Source organism: Oryctolagus cuniculus, chromosome 11, assembly GCF_964237555.1.
Source record: "Oryctolagus cuniculus chromosome 11, mOryCun1.1, whole genome shotgun sequence".
Classification (NCBI taxonomy): domain Eukaryota; kingdom Metazoa; phylum Chordata; class Mammalia; order Lagomorpha; family Leporidae; genus Oryctolagus; species Oryctolagus cuniculus.
In genome coordinates, this window is record NC_091442.1 from 103,582,219 (window position 1) to 103,605,403 (window position 23,185).

Consider the following 23,185-nt stretch of genomic DNA (forward strand, 5'->3'; position numbering starts at 1 on the left):
AAAAGAATTAGAATCATATGATGCAGCTTTTCAGACCATAAAGGAATGAAGTGGGAAATTAGCAACTCAGGAATCCCTAGAGCATATGCAAACACATGGAGATTGAACAACATGCTCCTGAATGAACAATGGGTCATAGAAGAAATCAAAAGAGAAATCAAAAACTTTCTGGAAGTAAATGAGGATAACAGCACAACATACCAAAACTTATGGGACGCAGCAAAAGCAGTGTTAAGAGGAAAGTTTATATCAATAGGTGCCTACATCAAGAAATTGGAAAGGCACCAAATAGATGAGCTTTCTATTCACCTCAAGGATCTAGAAAACCTACAGCAAACCAGACCCAAATCTAGTAGGAGAAGAGAAATAATTAAAATCAGAGAAGAAATCAACAGGATTGAATCAAGAAAAACATTACAAAAAATCAGCCAAACGAGGAGCTGGTTTTTTGAAAAAATAAACAAAATTGACACCCCATTGGCCCAACTAACTAAAAAAAGAAGAGAAAAGACCCAAATCAATAAAATCAGAGATGAAAAAGGAAATGTAACAACAGACACCACAGAAATAAAAAGAATCATCAGAAATTACTACAAGGACTTGTATGCCAGCAAACAGGGAAACCTATCAGAAATGGATAGATTCCTGGACACATGCAACCTACCTAAATTTAACCAGGAAGACATCGAAAACCTAAACAGACCCATAACTGAGACAGAAATTGAAACAGTAATAAAGGCCCTCCCAACAAAGAAAAGCCCAGGACCAGATGGATTCACTGCTGAATTCTACCAGACATTTAAAGAAGAACTAACTCCAATTCTTCTCAAACTATTCAGAACAATCGAAGAAGAGGGAATCCTCCCAAATTCTTTCTATGAAGCCAGCATCACCTTAATTCCTAAGCCGGAAAAAGATGCAGCACTGAAAGAGAATTACAGACCAATATCCCTGATGAACATAGATGCAAAAATCCTCAATAAAATTCTCGCCAATAGAATGCAACAACACATCAGAAAGATCATCCACCCAGACCAAGTGGGATTTATCCCTGGTATGCAGGGATGGTTTAATGTGCGCAAGACAATCAATGTGATACACCACATTAACAGACTGCAGAAGAAAAACCATATGATTCTCTCAATAGATGCCGAGAAAGCATTTGATAAAATACAACACCCGTTCATGATGAAAACTCTAAGCAAACTGGGTTTGGAAGGAACATTCCTCAATACAATCAAAGCAATCTATGAAAAACCCACAGCCAACATCCTATTGAATGGGGAAAAGTTGGAAGCATTTCCACTGAGATCTGGGACCAGACAGGGATGTCCACTCTCACCACTGCTATTCAATATAGTTCTGGAGGTTCTAGCCAGAGCTATTAGGCAAGAAAAAGAAATTAAAGGGATACAAATTGGGAAGGAAGAACTCAAACTATCCCTCTTTGCAGATGACATGATTCTTTATTTAGGGGACCCAAAGAACTCTACTAAGAGACTATTGGAACTCATAGAAGAGTTTGGCAAAGTAGCAGGGTATAAAATCAATGCACAAAAATCAACAGCCTTTGTATACACAGACAATGCCATGGCTGAGGAAGAACTTCTAAGATCAATCCCATTCACAATAGCTACAAAAACAATCAAATACCTTGCAATAAACTTAACCAAGGACGTTAAAGATCTCTACGATGAAAATTACAAAACCTTAAAGAAAGAAATAGAAGAGGATACCAAGAAATGGAAAAATCTTCCATGCTCATGGATTGGAAGAATCAATATCATCAAAATGTCCATTCTCCCAAAAGCAATTTATAGATTCAATGCAATACCAATCAAGATACCGAAGACCTTCTTCTCAGATCTGGAAAAATTGGTGCTGAAATTTATATGGAGGCACAAGAGACCTCGAATAGCTAAAGCAATCTTGTACAACAAAAACAAAGCCGGAGGCATCACAATACCAGATTTCAGGACATACTACAGGGCAGTTGTAATCAAAACAGCATGGTACTGGTACAGAAACAGATGGATAGACCAATGGAACAGAATTGAAATATCAGAAATCAACCCAAACATCTACAGCCAACTTATATTTGATCAAGGATCTAAAACTAATTCCTTGAGCAAGGACAGTCTATTCAATAAATGGTGCTGGGAAAATTGGATTTCCACGTGCAGAATCATGAAGCAAGACCCCTACCTTACACCTTACACAAAAATCCACTCAACATGGATTAAAGACCTAAATCTACGACCTGACACCATCAAGTTACTAGAGAACATTGGAGAAACCCTTCAAGATATTGGAACAGGCAAAGAGTTTCTGGAAAAGACCCGGGAGGCACAGGCAGTCAAAGCCAAAATTAACTATTGGGATTGCATCAAATTGAGAAGTTTCTGTACTGCAAAAGAAACAGTCAGGAGAGTGAAGAGACAACCGTCAGAATGGGAAAAAATATTTGCAAACTATGCAACAGATAAAGGGTTAATAACCAGAATCTACAAAGAGATCAAGAAACTCCACAAAAACAAAACCAACAACCCAATTAAGAGATGGGCCAAGGACCTCAATAGACATTTTTCAAAAGAGGAAATCCAAATGGCTAACAGGCACATGAAAAAATGTTCAAGGTCATTAGCAATCAGAGAAATGCAAATCAAAACCACAATGAGGTTCCACCTCACCCCGGTTAGAATGGCTCACATTCAGAAATCTACCAACAACAGATGCTGGCGAGGATGTGGGGAAAAAGGGACACTAACCCACTGTTGGTGGGAATGCAAACTGGTCAAGCCACTATGGAAGTCAGTCTGGAGATTCCTCAGAAACCTGAAGATAACCCTACCGTTCGACCCAGCCATCCCACTCCTTGGAATTTACCCAAAGGAATTTAAATTGGCAAACAAAAAAGCGGTCTGCAGCCTAATGTTTATTGCAGCTCAATTCACAATAGCTAAGACCTGGAACCAACCTAAATGCCCATCAACGGTAGACTGGATAAAGAAATTATGGGATATGTACTCTTTAGAATACTATACCGCAGTAAGAAACAACGAAATCCAGTCATTTGCAACAAAATGGAGGAATCTGGAACACATCATGCTGAGTGAAATAAGCCAGTCCCAAAGGGACAAATACCATATGTTCTCCCTGATCGGTGACAACTGACTGAACACCAAAAAGGAAACCTGTTGAAGTGAAATGGACACTATGGGAAACGGTGACTTGATCAGCATAGCCCTGACTGTTAATGAACAACTTAATACATTATCCCTCTTAGTAGTTTTTTTGTCTGTTCTACTTAATATGACTGGTTTAATTCTGTAATTAATACACAGTTATTCTTAAGTGTTGAAATTTAACTGAAATGTGATCCCTGTTAAACATAAGAGTAGGAATAAGAGAGGGAAGAGATATATAATTTGGGACATGCTCAAGCTGACTTGCCCCAAATGGTAGAGTTAGAAACATACCAGGGGACTCCAATTTAATCCCATCAAGGTGGCATGTACCAATGCCATCTCACTATTCCAAGTGATCAATTTCAGTTCACAATTGATCATAATGAAAGGACTAAGAGTCAAAGGGAGCACATAAGCAAGTCTAGTACCTGCTAACACTAACCGATAGAATAAATAAAGGGGAGAGTGATCCAACATGGGAAGTGAGATACTCAGCAGACTCATAGAATGGCAGATGTCCTAAATAGCACTCTGGCCTCAGAATCAGCCCTAAAGGCATTCAGATCTGGCTGAAAAGCCCATGAGAGTATTTCAGGCATGGAAAGCCAAGACACTCTGGCAAAAGATCTCTGTGAGTGAGATCTCAGTGGAAAGAACAGGTCTTCAAAGAAGGAGGTACCTTTCTCTGAAGGGAGGAGAGAACCTCCACTTTGACTATGACCTTGTCTAAACAAGATAAGAGTCGGAGAACTCAGAGGGCTTCCATAGCCTTGGAAACTCATGACTGGAGCATAGGGAGATTACTGATGCCATAGACAGGAGTGTCAATTGGTAAAGTCAACAACAGGAGTCACTGTGCACTTACTCCTCATGTAGGATCTCTGTCCTTAATGTGCTGTGCATTGAGATTTAATGCTATAACGAGTACTCAAATAATATATTTCACTTTGTGTTTCTATGGGGGTGCAAACTGTTGAAATCTTTACTTAATGCATACTAAACTGATCCTCTGTAAAAAAAAAAAAAAAAAAAGAAACTATCAACTCCCAACTTGACTCTCACTGGGATTAAACATGACAATAGGTCTGATCTGATTTCATCATCATTAAAAAGAATCATCTATTATTTTTCACTTTATGTTTCTGTGTGGGAGCAAACTGTTGAAATCCATACTTAATGTATACTAAGCTGATCTTCTGTATATTAAGATAATCGAAAATGAATCTTGATGTGAATGGAAGGGGAGAGGGAGTGGGAAAGGGGAGGGTTGTGGGTGGGAGGGACGGTATGGGGTGGAAGCCATAGTAATCCATTATTCGTACTTTGGAAACGTATATTCATTAAATAAAAGTTAAAAAAAAATAACTGTTTATTAGAGTGCTTTTTTTTTTTTTTTTGATAGGCAGAGTTAGACAGTGAGAGAGAGAGAGACAGAGAGAAAGGTCTTCCTTCTCTTGGTTCATCCCCCAAATGGCCACCACATCTGGTGCACCACGCTGATCTGAAGCCAGGAGCCAGGTGCTTCCTCCTGGTTTCCCATGCGGGTGCAGGGCCCAAGCACTTGGGCCATCCTCCATCCATCTGACGCCGCAGGCAGAGGATTAGCCTAGTGAGCTGCGGCGCCGGCCCTGGAGTGCTGATTTTACAGTTGACAGCAAAATGTCTTATGGGATGACTCATTAGCGGGACAGGTGCAAGGACAGCTGTTCTAATTATTGTGTTAGGAATCTACATTCTTGGTTTCTTTAGAGATAGGAGAGAAGCTTTGCTATCTACCTGGTTACATAAAAGACTGGACTGAGAAAGGGTAGCCATGAGGATTTTTGTAGACTAAAGGTAACCAGTTCAAACAAGTAGGAGTTTTTCTTAGCAAATGGTTGCTGGTGTTACCAGTGTGGCAGTGTCTGACTACTGAGAGCATTGACTTTGGCATCAGATGACCCTCAGTTTCTGTTGGCCTTTCTTTATCCTAAAATGGCTACAGGAATTCCAATCCTCACACCTACAGTCAAGGCAAGAAGAAGGAAGGAGTTGGGGAGGAAGCAGTACTGGCAGATCCTGGGCAGTCCTCAGTACAATCGGATGCTACGCCTAAATCCCATGGGTCTGGACTGTGTCATGTGGCCTGCACTTAGCTGCAAAGGAAGCTGGGAAAGGAAGTGTTTACCGGGGCAGCAGGCTGTCCTGCTCTACTCGTCAGGACTCTACTAGTAAGGAAAAGTGGAGGCAGTACTTTGGGAAGGCAGTTAACTCTAGCTGCTCTCAGAGATGAGCCCAGGAATGCTCTTCCTGGTAAGAATGGGAATAATCAATGTAGTAGTAAATACGCTGGCACTCAAAACACATCACAACAAGCTCAAACAGGTGTCCACAATGTGCTCTCAGTTTAGTCTTCCATTATCCCGAGAAATATTTGTGAGAAAAACTAGGAACCATTTTTAGTCATGAAGAAAAATTTGTGTAAAAATGTTATGGCAGTACAAGTTACCTGAAATTAGAGAATTTCAGAATGTAACAGAGATTCTTATGAAATTGCTCAATTTCTCAGAAACAATGAGGTATACGTAAGGGGAAGTTTATATTGGAATCTGTTTGAGCAGCAGTTGTAATTCCCTGAAATTTGTTGTTCTCAGATTCACAAACTTTTTAAAAAAAGATTCAGACTGCATCAGAAGCTTAACCGGAATATAAATAGATCTTATAGTCCTGAGGTGTGCAATATAAAATAGGACATGCCTCAGGAGTTTCTTACGGAGATGCCTGCAACGTGAACTTTTGGACCCTGATTCTGCAGAAATTATCCATCTTCAGAACTAGGTGAAATTGTTATAGTTGAGCAAGTCTCTGTCTAAAATTTTTCTCAAATCCATGGCATTTGACTACTTTGTCAGAAATTACAATTTAAATAGTTTTATTTCATTTACATTTTAAATATTGCTTAAATTTATGTGCTTGTTATGGATAAAATGAGTACAAGTATTTATTATATATATACACACACATTAGTGAATGAAGGGTATTCAAAAAGTTCATGGAAAGTATATATTATGAAAAAACTATGCATGGATTTCAAATTTTTTTTGCACCAAAATAAATTTATCTTTTAAATCCATTTTCTCCATGAACTTTTGAAATTCTCTTCCTTCCTGATATCTTTAACACTTTAGCCTTCATGCTTTCCTCTTTGAAAATGAATGATATTGTCAGATTATGCCCTTTGGGGAAAATTTGAGAACTAAAGAAAAGGAAAAGTAAAATACCACATTATTGCAGATACATGTATATGTGTTTATCTGTTTCAATGCTAAGGACTATTTGGGGCAGGATCCAGGGGGAATTAATACATAGATATACAGTGATGGTGTGTGCCTGGAATAGATGAGCACCTCCCTAAATCTTGGAGAAGCTAAAATGATGTTCCAAACTATTTGGCAGAGGGGTCAATTTGTAGCCTAACTTGAGAACGGAAGTGAGGTCAGGGAGGATGGGAAAGTAGAAGAAAAAGCTGAAAGCAGCAGCTTTTAGAACTATTTGATCATTTATCATACTATGAGTAGATATGGTATCTCATTAATTTAAAATACATGCAAATACCTATTAAAACAGGAAAGTTAAGTGACATAACTGGGGACACAGAGACGGTCACAGAATCAGAATTAGAACTTGGGCTTTTTTATGTTTATGAGTTTTGCCACTATAAGTGGTGGCCCAGATTATGCAAATGAACTCTAAATATGCTTCTCTAAAAATTACCCCTGTAGTATTTTCATATTTTATGTTTGTGCCTGAGGATAGGCTGAGATGTTAGGCCTAGTTTAAAACAACGTCCTTATTATTGCTTTTGTTTTCTCCTCCCTGTCTCCCTGCCTGGATTCTTGCCTCCCTTTCTTCTCTATTTCTTCTTGGAGGGTGGGCAAAGAGGTTCAGTGCATGGGTGTGGGACTCAAACAGACCTGGATTTGAATCACAGGTCTGTCCCTCACAAAATCGAGACTCTAGGTCATTTGTTTAATTTTTTCTATTTCCATTTCTTCTATAAAGCTGAAGTAAGGACACTTATGTATTATTTAAGGTCTAATTGTCCAATTAGACTAGTTTTGTACTTCTTCAGGAAGAACTAACTGCAAAGATTCCAGTGGCCCATTACACAGGTTCATTCCTCACTCAGGAAAAGTGTGCTACGAGTCTGCATGACTCTCCAGGCCTCAGCATGCAGCCCCACAGCACCTGTATAGTAACGTGTTTCTATGGTCACCATGGCAGGTTTAAACATTTCAGCCTAGAGCGGCCCATAGCACTTCTGCTCACGCGTTAAACAAGGCTGATGACCAGTTTCATGGAAATGCCCAATTTCAACAAGGGAGAAATGCAATGCCCCTGTGTGCCCACAGTGGGAGAACCGGAAGTGCTTGCAAGCAGTACTAATATCCACCTCCCCTCTCCCGTCTGTTTTGCATTTTAATCACTGAGTTTTCAGTGTGTTCTCTTTTGTTCACACTGAATCCGCTTCCCCTCCCCCAAGGAGACACCCTGATAGTTCCTTGTCATCACATCGTCAAACTTCCAGATGAGGCATACTTCACACCCAAATTTGGCTTTAGTGACCCAGAGGCATATGATATAAGGTCCATAAAGTGCCTGATGCCTCCTTCAAAGTAAATTCGCTCTGACTAGTTGTGAGTGATTAGTTAACAGCAGCAACAGTAGTATTTTGCCAATCATGTAATCACACAGCATCTTCTTCATCAGGACATTTTTACAACCCAGCACTTCCATTGTTTGGACAACTCAGCACCTAGTCCTCCTTCTTGGGGAATTCATCTCATCTCATTTCAGCCCATGTGATACATGTGAGATTTCTCTACCTTACCACCAAGGCCAGGCGTATGACCAAGGTCTGAAGAATCACTTCATGCTTCTTCACCAGCCACAGGGGCAGGTTCAGAAGTGATGCTTTATTTAAGGAAAGGAAGGCTCGGTCCTAGGACTTGCATTCCACTTATTTTTCTGGGTTGGGATTTTCCAAGAGGCTGAGATGAAAGTTTATATCTGTTAAAGGCCAAATCATGATAAGAGTGAGATCCTTCCAGGAATGAATCCAGCAAGGATGGAGAACTGAGAATTGGTGACAACACGACTGAGTTCTGCTGATAGTTTGAGCCCCTGGATTCAGCCATGGTTGGTTCCCTGCAGGTTCTTTTATTTTTTTAAGATTTATTGGTTTATTGGAAAGGCAGAGTTATAGAGAGGCAGAGGGAGGGAGGGAGGAGGAGAGAGAGAGAGAGAGAGAGTCTTGCACTTGCTGGTTCATTTACTGTAATGACTGGAGAGAGGGGCTGATGCGAAGCGCCATCTTCTACTCTTTCCCAGGCTACAGCAGAGAGCTGGATTGGAAGTGGAGCAGCCGGAACTCGAACCAGCGCCCATATGGGACGCCAGCACTGCAGGTAGCTTTACCTGCTACGCCAGCACCAGCTCCGGTTCCCTGCAATTTTAACAACATGAACCAGTAATTTCTCCTATTGTTTAAATTGGATTGACTTGTGTTACTTGTAGTGATAGAATAAAAAAAAATGACCACGAAATTCCCCCCTCCATGTATTCTTACCCATACAACTTAGAGATCCTTTGCACTTTGATTCTTGACCTATTCATGTGATTTGCTTCAGACCAAAGTTCCCTGCAAACAAGATATGAAAGAGGTTTGCACACACATAGCAGGCTTGTCCTGTTTTGATACTCTTTGGATGTCTCATCACAGATGCATGTGGATAAATCTAGGCCACCTTACTGAGAGATCACAGGAGTAGAAGAGTTTCCCCAGCTGAGCCATCCTAACTGAGACAGCCTCAGCCAATCCGCCAATTAACCACAGATGCATGAAAACCCTAGTGGAGGACAAGGTCTTGTCCAGATGAGGAAAACTTCTCAGCAGTATCATGAGTCAAATAAAGGATAACTACTTTAAATCAGTATGATTTGGGTTGTTTGTTATGCAGCAAAAGCTAACTGATATGCTTTCCAACAAAAGAGTGCTACCTGCTGCAACCATACTATGGTAGATAGATGGTAGATAGCTCTCCTTTTATATCTTCTCTTGCCCCTTTGGAATCATGCTCATTTTGTGATAGTTTAATGAGCGCAAAGCAGATACTCAACAAATGTTCCTTAGATAATGTTCCTTGAAATGAATTGGCAGGGGTGGTAGAGATTTGAGACACAATATTTTAGCCCCCACAGTTGAGTTCACTGCTGAATATTTTAGGCATCAGGGCAGAGCTGAGAAGCTGAGCATCTTTTCATGCCTTTACTGATAATTTACAGTCTTTGTTTTTGAAGTGTCTGCTCAAATATTTTTCCCATGTTTGGTAGGAAATACTTGTCTTATTATTGAGTTGTGAGGATTCTTTATATATACTAGATACAATTCCTCTGTCAAGCCCTAATCTAGGACTTGCCGTTTTCATTTTTAATTATGTCTTTTAAAAACAAATTTTATTTTTGGTAAAGTCTAATTTATCAATAATTTAAATGCTTAACAATTAAATTTATTTTAAATTTTTTTACCTAACCCAAGACCACAAAAATTTTCTCCTATACTGCTTGCCAGAAATATTTTGTCTTCAACTGTTACATTTAAGGTTGTGATCCATTTCAAATACAATTTTGTTTACAGTGTATGATGAAGGTAGACTCCTTCCTTCCTTCTCCCCTCTATCCCTTCCCTTATTCATCCTTTCCTTCCATTCTTTTTTTTTTTTTTGCTGCGTCTAGATGCCTTGTTATCCCAAAAATATTTATTGATAATGCTGCCCTTTCTCCATTGAGTTATGTTGCTGCTTTTCTTGAAAATCAATTGACCATCTGAGTCTATTTGTGGATACTCTATTTTGTCCATTGATCTATATGTCTGTGCTTGTGCCAATATCACACTGTCTTGATTCTATGGCTTTGAGTTTTCAATCATTAAGAATAAATATTCCAAGATGTTTTTTCTGTTTTAAAATATTTTTTGCTGTTCTAAGTAGTTGGCGTGTCCATATATAATTTAGAATTGCCTTGTTAATTTCTACAAGAAGTTCAGCTGAAATTTTCATATAGGTTACATTGAATCTACTGTTCATTGGGAAGAGTTGATATATCAATGATACTAAATCTTTATTGATAAGCACGGTATGTCCTTTGTCTTAGTCTGTTTTTTCTTGCTATAACAAAACCCTTGAGACTGGATAATTTATAATAAAAGATATTTATTTAGCTCACAGTTCTGGAAGCAGGAAGTCTAAGATCAGGTGGCTGCACCTGCTTGGCTTTTGGAGAAGGTCTCCTGCTGCTCTATGCATGATGGAAAGGTAGGAAAGCAAGTGCAAGAAGAAGCAACAGAAAGCTGAGGAGGCTAAACTTGCTTTATAACAAACTGCTCTCTTAATAACTAGATCACTCTTGTGGGAACTATATAAATCCCCTTATGGAGGTGAAACTCCATGACTAATTACCTCTTAAAGGTCTTACCACCTCTCTACACCATTAAATTATTATTTTTAAGATGTATTTATTTGAAAGAGTGATGGGAGCAGGGAGAGAGAGAGAGAGAGAGAGAGAGAGAGAGAGTGGTCCATCCACTGGTTCACTCCCCAAATGGCTGCAACAGCCAGTGCTGGGCCATGCATAAACCAGGAGCCAGAAACTCCATCCAGATCTCTCATATGGGACAGGGAACCAAGTACTTGAGGCATCACCTGTTGCCTCTCAGGCACATTAGCAAGAAGCTGGATCAGCAGCAGGAGTAGGACTCCAACTCAGATACACTGAGATGGGGTGCGGTGTCCTGAGTAGTGGTTTACTGCTTGCTGTGCCACATCATCCACTCTAGGAGTGGCTATTCAATACACAAAGTTTTATTTTTCCTATAGAGATGGAGGTTTGTATCAAGGTTTTTTATAAGCAAGAATTCAGAATGAGGTAGATTAACTTGAACTCCATTCAGATGGTTCTGAATATAACATATTTTCATTTATATAGTCATTGCAACACCTAGAATTGGAGCATAAGATACAAGTGTCTGTTTTCAGAAAAAAAGTCATAAAACATAACAAAATAAAGCACATTTGAGGTAAATAAGATTGGGTCCTATAATAGATTTTCTCTAATTAATGCATGGGATTCAATGACAAGGCAATGCCTGGCCCCTAGAACTATATTTTATGTATTTTAAACTCTATTTCAAATTCTGTTAAATTTTCGTTAGTATAATTAGTGTGATTTGTTACAAAAGGCATTCATACAAGGACAAAATTCATGATGCAGTAAGAGACTCATATTATAGCTAAAAGTGTTTTCTGCTATAAATTGAAGAGAAATCCTCGTGACACTTGAAAAATGGAGACCAGGAAGGCAGAATAATCTGTTCTCTTTCTTGAGATAAGAACTCACTGTTCATGTTTCCTCCTTCTGCAGCTTGTTTCAATGGGCTGAGCCTGATGAGCTTAGGCAAACCTCACTGAATCTCTTCTTTATCATTTATCACACCTTAACTGCCTTTCAGTACAACTTACCTATTAATTTTTAAAGAAAAATATCCGAATAAAATGATGATATTTTAAATCAAATAAGACTTAGAAGGCAAAATAATCAGATGGTTTCTGATTTCAACGTTAAGAAGCATTGGCTGTGGAGTCCAGTTACAAACCCTGGATTCACCCTTTATGGGCAGTTAATTGACTGCCATGTACCTCAGTTTCCTTTTCTGCCAGTGCTGATCCCAATAGTATCTGCTAGTGTGTGAAATAGGCACAGAATAATACACACACACACACACACACACACACAGAGACTTCCAAAAATTCATGGAAAATAGAATTAGAAGATAAAAAAGATACAAATTTCATTTCTCAACATAAACTCCATCAGGTTCAAGGTGAACCAGCCATTTAGTCCATCCCTAAATCACTGAGGGTCCTGGGAGTTTAACTATGTCTATGAGGTTTTTTGAAAGCATTAACTAAAGAAAAGCAGGTTCTTTTTAAAGATCTTTTTTAAGACTGGGAAGCAAAGAGAAGTCAGAAGGAGCCAATCAGAAGTAGAAGGTGGCTGCCTAATTATTTCCCATCAAAATTGCCCTTGTTTAATGGGAGGAACGAGCAGGAACAATGCTGTGGTGGAGAAGGACTCTCTGGTAAGAGTTTTCCTGAGCATTTTCTCTGTAAGGCTTTGCAAGACTTTCTTAAAACCATCTCCCAAAAAGCTGATGTTATCATTATTTGGCTTTCCAGAAAGTCAACAACCTAAATGCCTTGAGCATCTCAAAAAGCTGTTGCCATGACCTTGCTCTTCACATTTGCTTTGATCGGACCACTTCCAACTCTTGGTAGTCGTGGCTCTGATTGTCTTCAAGATCATTCTGGTACACTCATGTTTCATCTCCTATTCCAATTCTTGGAAGAAATGTTTCAAGATCTTGAGTCCATTGTAAAAAATTTTGATTGAAATCTCTGCTCTTAGCATGAAGCTGATCAAGTCACGATAGTTTTATCATCTTTTTTTTTTTTTTTTTTTTTTTTTTTTTTTGACAGGCAGAGTGGACAGTGAGAGAGAGAGACAGAGAGAAAGGTCTTCCTTTGCCGTTGGTTCACCCTCCAATGGTATCATCTTTTGAGCAGAAGGTTTTCTCCACTTTAAATTTTCAGTTGCAATTGCATGAGCTTAACTGATTAAGGTGTCTATGGTGCTGACTTTATTTCTGCTGTTAATTGTCAGCTCTATTCCACAAAGACCTGAACACAATTTTGTTTTTTGCTTGCTTATAGATGTGACTGGTCTGTTGTTCCAGGCTTCATCTTCAACGTTATCTTACTCCTTCTTTTTTTTAAGATTTATTTATTTATTTGAAAGTCAGAGTTACACAGAGACAGGAAAGGCAGAGAGAGAGAGAGAGAGAGAGAGAGAGAAGTCTTCTATCAGTTGGCTGCAAGGGCCAGAGCTGCGCCAATCTGAAGCCAGGAGCCAGGAGCTTCTTCTGGGTCTCCTATGCGGGTGCAGAGGTTCAAGGACCTGGGCCATCTTCTACTGCTTTCCCAGGCCACAGCAGAGAGCTGGATAGAAAGTGGAGTAGCCAGGTCTTGAACCAGTGCCCATATGGGATGCCATTGCTTCAGGCCAGGGTGTTAACCCACTACGCCACAGTGCCAGCCCCGTCTTACCCCTTCTTAAAGCAAGTTATCCATTTGTAAATTGTTGGTCCCTTTTGGGCATTTTCTCTATAAACTTTCTGTAAAGCATTAAGGATATCAGTATTCTTCCAACATAAGTGTCACCATGAATTTGATGTTTGTTCTTTTATCATCTCTAGCAGAATCCATAATGTTCCGATAGGAACTCTTTTCAAACTGATGTGTTATCCTTCTTAGAACTAGATCCTGTGCAGACATGCTGTAACAACATGTTAGTGCAAATTTATTTTGATGCAAAATTATTTTTAAATCTATACTTTTTTCATAGTATGCATTTTCATGAACTTTGAAGAGATCCCTCACATGTATCACTTAGAACAATAGATAGTACACAACAAATTTTAGCTAATTTCATTGTTGCAAATCTGACAAATTTTGAGTATGCTATAAAACATACAGTCTCAAAATATGAACTTGATGTACATGCTTCTTTGACATTTTTTCCCAGAAAAAATAGCTTAATTGAGGATTTGACAATTTTTTTTTAAGAAACTCTAATTTAACTGTGAGGGCCTAATTATGCAATTTGAATTAACTTTGAAATTTTGAAAAAAAAAAAGGGTCATTTTATCTTTTTTATCAGGTGTAGAAAATTATAGCATAGATCCAAGGGGATCACTATTATTAAAAGGACCTAATATATAGCTATACTGCTTCATCATTAGTTTTGTGTATAGGGTACACTTCAGATGTGAAATGCTATGTCATTTTTTTTGACAGGCAGAGTGGACAGTGAGAGAGAGAGACAGAGAGAAAGGTCTTCCTTTGCCGTTGGTTCACCCCCCAATGGCCGCTGCGGCTGGTGTACCGCGCTGATCCGAAGCCAGGAGCCAGGTGCTTCTCCTGGTCTCCCAGGCGGGTACAGGGCCCAAGTACTTGGGCCGTCCTCCACTGCACTCCTGGGCCACAGCAGAGAGCTGGCCTGGAAGAGGAGCAACTGGGACAGAATCCGGCGCCCCAACCGGGACTAGAACCCGGTGTGCTGGCACTGCAGGCAGAGGATTAGCCTATTGAGCTGCGGCGCCGACCGCTATGTCATTTTTAATAGGTCAGGCTTTCTTCTAAAACTCTTCTGAAAATGACGTGTATTAGTACGGATTCTCAAGCAACAGAATCAATGAGATATATTTATATACATACAAAGAAATGTATTAAAAAGAATTGGCTCTCATGATTTTAAAAGGTAAGAAGTCTCTCAATCTGCCTTCTGCTAGCTCGATATACAGAAAAGCCAGTGGTGGTTTTAGCTGGTGTCATTTGACACAGAGCAGGAAGGCTGATGTTTTAGATTCCGGGTTGAGTTTGAAGGCCTCACAACCAGGAGCTCCGAGAGCAAGAGAAGACCGATGGCCCTGCTCATGCAGCCAGGCAGAGGGACAACTCAACTTTCCTGTGCCCTTGAGTTCTGTTCAGGCCCTCAACAGGTTGCATGATGTCCACTACATCACGGAGGGCCATCAGCTTAACTCAGGCCCCCAAGTCAAATGCTGACTTCTTCTGGAAACACCTTCATGAACACACCCAGAAATAGTGTAATCAGATATCACAATGCATCTTATGACTTGGTTAAGCTGAAATAAAATTAACTATCACACTATGGATCTTTTTCCCAAAAAAGTATACACACACAGCTAATTTTGAAGTAATTTTTAGAGGTCTTTATGAACCCCATGCAGTTCAGCCATAGACCCTTTTTCTAACCCACTAGTCCAGGGAGAGCTTCAAGGATTCCAGCACAAGACCCCATCCTGGGGGCCAGCGCTGTGCTGCAGTGGATTGAGTTGCTGCCTGCAGGCTTGCATCCTACATGGGTGCCGGTTCCAGTTCTAGATGCTCCACTTCTGATCCATCTCCCAGCTGATGCACCTGGGAAAGCAGCAGACGGTGGCTCAGTGCTTGGGCCCTGCCAGCCAGCTATGTGGAAGCCTGAGAGGAAGCACCCGGCTCCTGGCTTCCAGGACGTTGCCGCCATATGGGGAGTGAACCAGCTGATGGAAGATGTCTGTCTCTCCTTCTCTCTCTCTTTGTAACTGCCTTTCAAATAAATGAATAAATCTTTTTTAACAAAAGAACTTACTTCCTTTTATTTTTTGGTGCCTTAACAGAACAGACATTGCAGTTCTGAGAGTCCTCTGGCCCTTCCAACGTGTGTTATAAAATGGTTTCCATGTAGTAGTCTTCCTCAAATGAAGGAGGTGGTTGAGAGCTACACAACAAGCCCTGTGCCAAGTTAGGCCTCTTAAGCACTGATGACCCCTTCCCAATCAACCTTTTTATTTTTCCTCTCCCACATGTTTAACTAATATTTATATATTCCCCAAGATGTGCCAGGTACTGTGCTGGGTATTGAGATATCCTAAAACATTCACAAAAGACCTGGTCTCTACTTTCCAGTGGGGAAATGGGAGGGGAAGTAAATTAAATTATGTGATAAGATGCCATAATAAATATATTAAATGGTATGGGCATACAGAGGGCAACAGCATTATTTTAAAATGTTCAATTTGCTGAATTTTTAATAATAGATCAAATTCCAAGTTGATTGTGGGCAAATGGGAACTAAATTATTTTTCTGATGCAATACTATTTAAGTGATGTTTGTAGAATAGTTACTAAACTATAAAAATAAAATGAATGATTAAAAATACTAACCAGAGATAGCCTCTTCTTTGCCAAATACAATGTAACACATCCAGGGCAGTTAACAGTAAGCCAAGGAGTTCAAGTGCAGAGCACGCTGAAAAGGGAAGGAGACTTGGTTTCCCTCCATCTATCATCTGGAAAAGGCATTTTCCTGGAAAGATTTAGAGCACAACCTTCAACAGGGTTGTGGCAGTTCATATTTTACTCATGAAAACATGGAGAATGAATAAAACATAAAGAAAATTTGAATGGTAAGCTTGTCTTGAAGAAATTTTATTGGCAACAACACAAATCCCAGACCTCATCTTTCAAATGTCACTTCCTGAGTGAAGGCACGTGTGCATCCTGCAAAGATGGAACCACCTGCTCCCCTGGGGTTTATGAACCACCCTGTGCTTCCCCAAGGGTATCAGGCTTCTTCATTTGCCTTCATCACCCCCCACCCTCCCACCCTGCCCCCAAGAATGGGAGGCAGGTGGAGACCAGCCTCTCCTGTTGCAGACCCGAGGCAGGTCGTCTGCGTAAAGCTCTCATCGCCACCTGACTGCACTGGGACTAACAACTAGGAGGCCACTAACAAATCTGATAAAGGATGAGGTGTACTTGGCCACCAATTGCTCAGAACGTGGGGCACAGTGTGCCCTACCTTAATTCTATCTCAAGGACTTGGAGTGGTGTTAGATGGGCAGAAATTCAGGTAGCCCTCTGAGAGGTTAATTGCACACTACTTCTTAGTTTCTGCTAATTAGATGGAACTGCCAAGAAGAATTAGTGCCATTTGTAACTCATGGTGAGTGTCCTTTCTCATGACTCTATAAGAGCGGAAGCCAGGCGGGTGACGCAGGAGGAAGGCCTGGGTATCAGAAGACAACTTACAGAAGGAGTCTGCACCCAGGAGGCAGAGGGAGCACCCTTGGGCTCAGGGAGGCCCCCAGAGCTGGAACAGACTGAGGAAGGGCCCAGCCAGCGCTGCTGAGTAGCAGAGGGTGGGGTGCAGGAAGAAGAGTCTGGCGACGGCTAACAAAGTGGGTCCTGAGGCCGAGGAGGAGGCTCGGAGCGCACCATGGCAGGCAGTCCTACCTGCCCCAGCCTACATCACGTGCTGGAGCTCAGGGCAGGTGTCTAGACTTGGGGGGCGACAACTTCAGCCCGGGATCAAGTAACATGTGAGGCTGAAGAGCCCCTGGCGGGTGGGGGAAGAGGCAGACGGGGCTCTCAGATGGCAAGGTGGAGGCGGAGACCTCGCAGTCTGTGTCCCACATCATCCCAGCAACGGTGGGTACGTCGGTAATGGCGGTTAGACAGGGAAATGAAGCCTTAGGAAGGGTGTTTTGATCACGGGTCACCCAGCTGGTGGTGATTTGGGGGGGAACAAAGGCCAGCGTCAGAGAAGTGCGCACTCCAACTTTTCAGCCTAGAGCTGCTGTCTTGCTGCCTTCATCAAGGCGCAGGAACGCTGAGAGGTAGGAAGCGCCTAAGGCTCTGAGCGGGCGCCTGGAACTGGGGCGCTCTGGAAGCTTCCTGAGTAAAGGCCTGGTTCTGCCACCGCCCAATTTCTCTGCCCTCTGTGCCTCCACCAGGGGCCCCGAGTTCGCGCCCCAAGCCGGGCGCGGGACCATCAGAGTGGAATAGGACACTGGTCTCAGCCCCGTGGTGAGGTGTACGCACGAGGAAAGGTGACAGGATGGTGTGCTGGGCTCAGATTCACTGCTCAGCGGTCAAGGACTTCATTAATAAAAGCCCGCAGGGCAAGGCTGCCACTCTCCCCTGGGCTTTGGTCTCCTGGGCTGGGGATCCAGACCCACCCCTGCGTCCCCGGCGTGCGCTCCAGGGGGAACCTCACCAGGAAGGGAGCCACGGGCGAGGTCTAGAAAGCGGTAGCGAGCTCGGGCCTCCCCGACCCCTATCCTGGGGGACCTCCTGCTTGGCGCCGACCCAGGAGGGCTTGTGCCAGACGCCGGCCCGAGGGCCGAGTGCGCCGCGCCTCCAATCGGCACCTCCCACCGCCTCCTCGCCCCTCCTCTCTCCCAGCCGCGCGTCCTCGGCCGCAGGTTCAATCCCCGCGGGACCCTGCGCCCGGCGTCCAGGCCGCGCCCTCACAGCCGAGCCCCTGCCGCGGCACCTGCGCGCCCGCACCTCTCCGGGCGGTGGCGGCGGCTGGCTCACTGGGCATGCTCAGGAGCGAGGCGGCCGGGCGCCGCGGGAGCCGAGCGCATGCAGTCGCCGGGCCGGGCGCCGGCCGTCCAGGGGCGCGGAGCGCAGGCGGCCGCTCTCGCCGACGCCCTGGCCAGCCTAGGCAGGACGCGGGCCAGGATGGCCTCCCTCACTGCATACGGTAACGGCGGGGCCGTAGCGGGTTCTCTGGGCGCGGGGTCGGGTGGGGCGCCGGGAGCCGTCAGGGCACCCCGAGAAACTTGGGGGTTCGGCTCCGCGGGAGGATCTGGAAGGGACGTAGCTGGTCCCTGCTCGCGGCGCCTTTGGGACTTGGGGGACTCTGCTCCACAGAATAGGAGGCTCCCAGGAACCGAGGAGGGGGTGTTGGCAGGTATGGTCGGTGCAGTCCGGGCGTCTCAAATTTATGGAGGGTTTGGGAGCTTCAGGACAGATTCGGGTCGCTTCCGACCAGTTTAGGGGAAGGGATTATGGCGTTAAGTCGGTTATAGCGGTGCGAGGCTTAAAGTTGGGAGACGTGTATTCAGTCTGCGCCTTTCTTGTCCCTGACTGACCTTGGGCAAGTTATTTAAACTTTTCTGTTCCCGCATTTCTCCATCTGTAAGTGAGAGATGAGAACATCTCTCTGACAGATGCTGTGGAGTGAAAATAACATGCACCGAAATATGTTTTTAATGCAAAAAAAGTCAGCTTGGAAATAAAAGTTCCATGGAATAGAAGGGAACCCCCACCCCCATGTTTGGAATTAGGAATGTATAGTCTAGGGCAGTGCACAATTCTAAGGAAAACAAAACCGACGTGTAAAGGCTTGGGACTAAGCTGGAAATCCCAGCGACGCGTATCAACATTCCTGCTTGTGTGGAAAAAGCGATTCTCTGTGGTCCTTTATCAGAAATGCTGCCGTGACTGGGTTGTGGTTGTGGGAGGCACAAGCTCAGGTGGACCTCCCTCCCTTCCCTTTGCTAGCAGTCAGTTTCTGTGATAACAGCTGGGCTTGGCATTGTCATTGCGATGCTCACGGACTTCTCAGAGCCTGGGGTCCTTGGGAGAGAACTGACAGCTCTGTGGTCTGGAGGCTTTGTTCACCTGGCCAGGGATGTCCCCTGCTGATTTTTCCAAGGTTAAATGGTCTGGCCTCAATCTTCTGGATTTACAGTTTACAGTGAGCATTCGGGGGCTCTGATGGTTTACAGTAGATGCCTGGGACTCACTAAGAAATTGAGCAGACTACAAATTGCTTACTAGTGGTTCTCTCTTTCTCTCTGGCTCTCTCCTGTCTTTCCCTCAGCATTCTTGCTGGGCTGTGAGTTCCTTTTCATACTGATTTAACATTGAACATTGTTCTGTGTTTCCATCTAGCAGTAACTGAGTATTCTGATTGTGTTTTAGGTACATTGATTGGCAGTATACCCCTTTACCTGTCAGAGGGATCTAACTTGTGGTTATCTACGTCATTTTTTTTTTTTTTTTACTTGAGAGGGGAGGGGGAGAGGGAGGGAGATAGCTCTCATCTGCTAAATTGACCTGCAGTAGGCCTGGCAGAAACTTGGAGCGAGGAACTCAGTCCTGGTCTCCCACATGGGTGGCAGGAACCTAACCTCTGGAGCTGTTCCTGCCACCTCTCAGGGCTTGCAATAGCAGGACACTGGGATCAGGAACCCAGGCACTCTGATATGGGACACAGACATGGTAACTGCAAGGGTGAATGCCTGCTTGTCCCTCATTTATGTAAAAATCTGCCCTCCAGGTCCTTGTTAGTAATAGATTTATGTAATATTCAGTTCCATAAATTTCTAGAAGCTTTAAAACTTTACTGGGCACCCAGGTGGAGAAAGTGATGTCAGAGTAAGAAGTTTTTGAAGAAGTTTGGATCTTCTATCTGCTAGTTCATTATCCAAATGGGCCAGGTGAAAGCCAGGAGCCTGGAGCTCCATATAGGTCTCTCACATGGGTGCAGCAGGAGTCCATTTATTAAGCCATCTTCTGCTGCTTTCCCAGGCACATCAGCAGGGCACTGGATTGAAAGTGGAGTAGCCAGGACTTGAGCTAGCACTCATATGGTGTCGTGGGTGGTGGCTTCATCCCATGTTCCACAAAGCTGGCTCTCATCTTAGGTCTGTAGCTCTGTGGACCAAGAGATGACAAGAGAAGTTAGTCAGTCAGGGTTTCCGGATTAATGAATACAGGAAGGAAAACTGAATTTGAACACATTCAATATATTCCTCACCTACTGGATGCTGTTGACCATTGATGAGGGCTTGGCACAGTTCTGGAACTCTTTGCAAATCATCTCTCTGATAACTGCTTAAAGAAATGTCCCCTTGCACTTCTGAGTCTGGGTTTGGACGAATGATGGAGGACAATCTAAATTTCTTGCCTAGAATTCATAGGGTTCAGTTTATCTAATCATTTGATTGATATAATCAATGCTTTAGTCCTATCTTTAGCACAGGGGCTGCCAGGAGAATGAACAGTACACTGTAGACTGTGTTTTAGGTTTCTAGGGAGAGAAATTTGGACTATGTATGCATTTCATTTGCAGCAGCCTCCAGTAAACTTCATCAATTTTCCTTCCACTATGCATTTTTGATCCTATATTACAACTTTCTTTTTTTGTATCTTAGCATGAATTTTTACTTTTAAGCCACCATCTAGAGACATATTCCAGAAATGTGATATGAAAGCAGGGTAATAAATAATGACCTCTGGTAAATATATGTCCCATGAATGATGCAATTTTTAAAATTCTGGATTTTTAAAACCTCAACCCTTTTTCATCACTGGCATTTCTTTCCTTGTCTTGTGAATGGTTTGGATTCTTAGCAGCTTTTAGCTCATTATGTAACCATGTGCACGAGACTAAGGATGGGTGACAAGTCTCTTTCAGAGAGAAGTGACTGGGACTTAGTTTGTTCCTGGCTAGGCAAAGGGAGCCACAGGGGCCTTGTCCCTGCCTGAACCAGTAAGGGCTTTGTGGATGTAACTGCAGGCTTGGCGTTGAGCTGTCAGCTTTTGATAGGAGGTAGCTTAACAAGGGACCCAAAGAGCTGACAGAGCACAATGGTAGTTCTTCCAGATTAAGAAGTTCTCTCTGAGGACATGCTTGAGCAGAGACCTACGTGAAGGTAAAGAATGAATCCTTATCTGTACCAGAAGGAGGATTCCTGGTAGGGTAGAGAGTAAGTGCAAAGGACCTGCAGCAGGAGGGAGCTTGTCATGTTCAAGGCTATCTAGAAGGCAGTGTGGCTACAGCAGAGAAAGCAAGCAGAAGACAGGAGGAAAACGCAGGCAGAGCTGGCATTGTTGTAACTTCTCCCTCACTTCCCTGCTACCTCCTCAGTTGCTTTTTTGTGGACGATGGACTTCTGTCCGTGATGTTTGCCTGGGTTCTGTTGTTGACCTTGTACAATCTCACTCTAAACCATTTGGATGATGTTGATGAGAGAACCTCCCAAGTGCCAGACAGTTGCCAAGTCAGTCTCTTAGTAGGACCACACATTTTTGTGAGTTTAAAGTAGAAGTGTGGCATGTACTTGAATACAAAGAATAATAATGGTACTTCATATGGATTGGTTCAGTTAATCCTCACAACTTGTAAGACACTAGTCCAGTACTAACCCTAGGTTCATTTGAAGAAGTTGAGGCATAGTTAGATCGGTTAAGGGGCTTATTCAGTGTCACATAGTGAGGGAGGAGCCCAAATGCAGATGTCAGATTTGGCTCTAGAGCCTGTGGGTGGGGGGGGCAGTAAGGAAGGGGAAGAAAGATGAGCAGATGTGTGGTGGGTGTGTGGGTCAATCCAGACAGAAGGCTGGCTTGAGCCATGGTTGGAAGACAGTGGTTGACTGGAAGACCAGTGGTTCTGATTGGAAGTAGGTACAGCAGAGGGGTGTAGTGAGAGCTAAGCCTAACCACAGGATGTGGAAATCAAATGCAGGCAAAAAGCGATGAGAGCCTAGGATACAACCTGCCCTTCTGTGACTTCATCTATTCAGAAGACACTTGCATGGAAATCAAACTCAGAACTTCTTTCTTGCAGGTGCAATGCTTGTGTAGCCAGCTGTCTGCCAAACATCTGTACTAGAATGCCCTCTAGCCTCTCAAATCCAGTGTGTCCAAAACAACTTTCATCTTATTCTCTCGTACAAATTTCCTGTAGCATATCTCCAACTACTATAATCAAACTATGTGCCAGGCTCTAGCCTGGACCTGAGGTTGCCAGAGGAAATGAGATCTCAATATTACCATTGGAGGTAGCAGAGTTGGCTATGGGAGACAGATTCCTAAATGTAGAATGACAATGCAGTACTCTAGGACATGGATTGTGAGGGACAAAGGATAGATGAGGAGGAGAAAAATGGGAGAAGACTGGGAGGAGAGTATTCCTGGGAGTGATGACAGCAGGACCAAAGGTGAAGGGGGAGAGAGGCCAGCACTGTGGCACAGCGGGTTAAGCTGCCCCCTGCGATGCCTGCCTCCTAAATGAGCATGGATTCAAGTCCTGGCTCTCCACTTTCCATCCAGCTCTCTGCTAATGTACCGGGAGAGCAGTGGAAGATAGCCCAAAAACTTGGACCCCTGCCACTCTGGAGGAGTTCCTGGTTCAGTCCTGGCTATTGCAGCCATCTGAGGAGTGAACCAGCAAATGGAAGATGGATCTCTCTCTCTTCCCCTAACTGCCTTTGAATTAAATAAAGAAATCTTGGCCAATGCCATGGCTCAATAGGCTAATCCTCCACCTGCGGCAATGGCACACTGGGTTCTAGTCCCGGTCGGGGCACCGGATTCTGTTCCGGTTGCTCCTCTTCCAGGCCAGCCCTCTGCTGTGGCCCGGGAAGGCAGTGGAGGATGATCCAAGTGCTTGGGCCCTGCACCCACATGGGAGACCAGGAGAAGCACCTGGCTCCTGGCTTCAGATCAGCAAGGTGCGCCAGCCGCAGCGGCCATTGGGGG

At 43.3% G+C, this 23,185-nt stretch overlaps 1 protein-coding gene across 3 annotated transcripts in view; it reads left to right on the top strand.

Moving 5' to 3' along the window:
- Positions 1–18,119: 18,119 nt before the first annotated feature.
- Positions 18,120–23,185, top strand: part of ANO4 (anoctamin 4) — a 561,131-nt gene continuing 556,065 nt past the window's right edge. For all 3 annotated transcript variants that reach the window (XM_008256958.4, XM_070052753.1, XM_008256960.4), the window contains exon 1: positions 18,120–18,395. In XM_008256958.4, the coding sequence (XP_008255180.1) occupies positions 18,275–18,395 (121 nt within the window). In that variant the 5' untranslated portion in view covers positions 18,120–18,274. The remainder of the gene's footprint in view (positions 18,396–23,185) is intronic.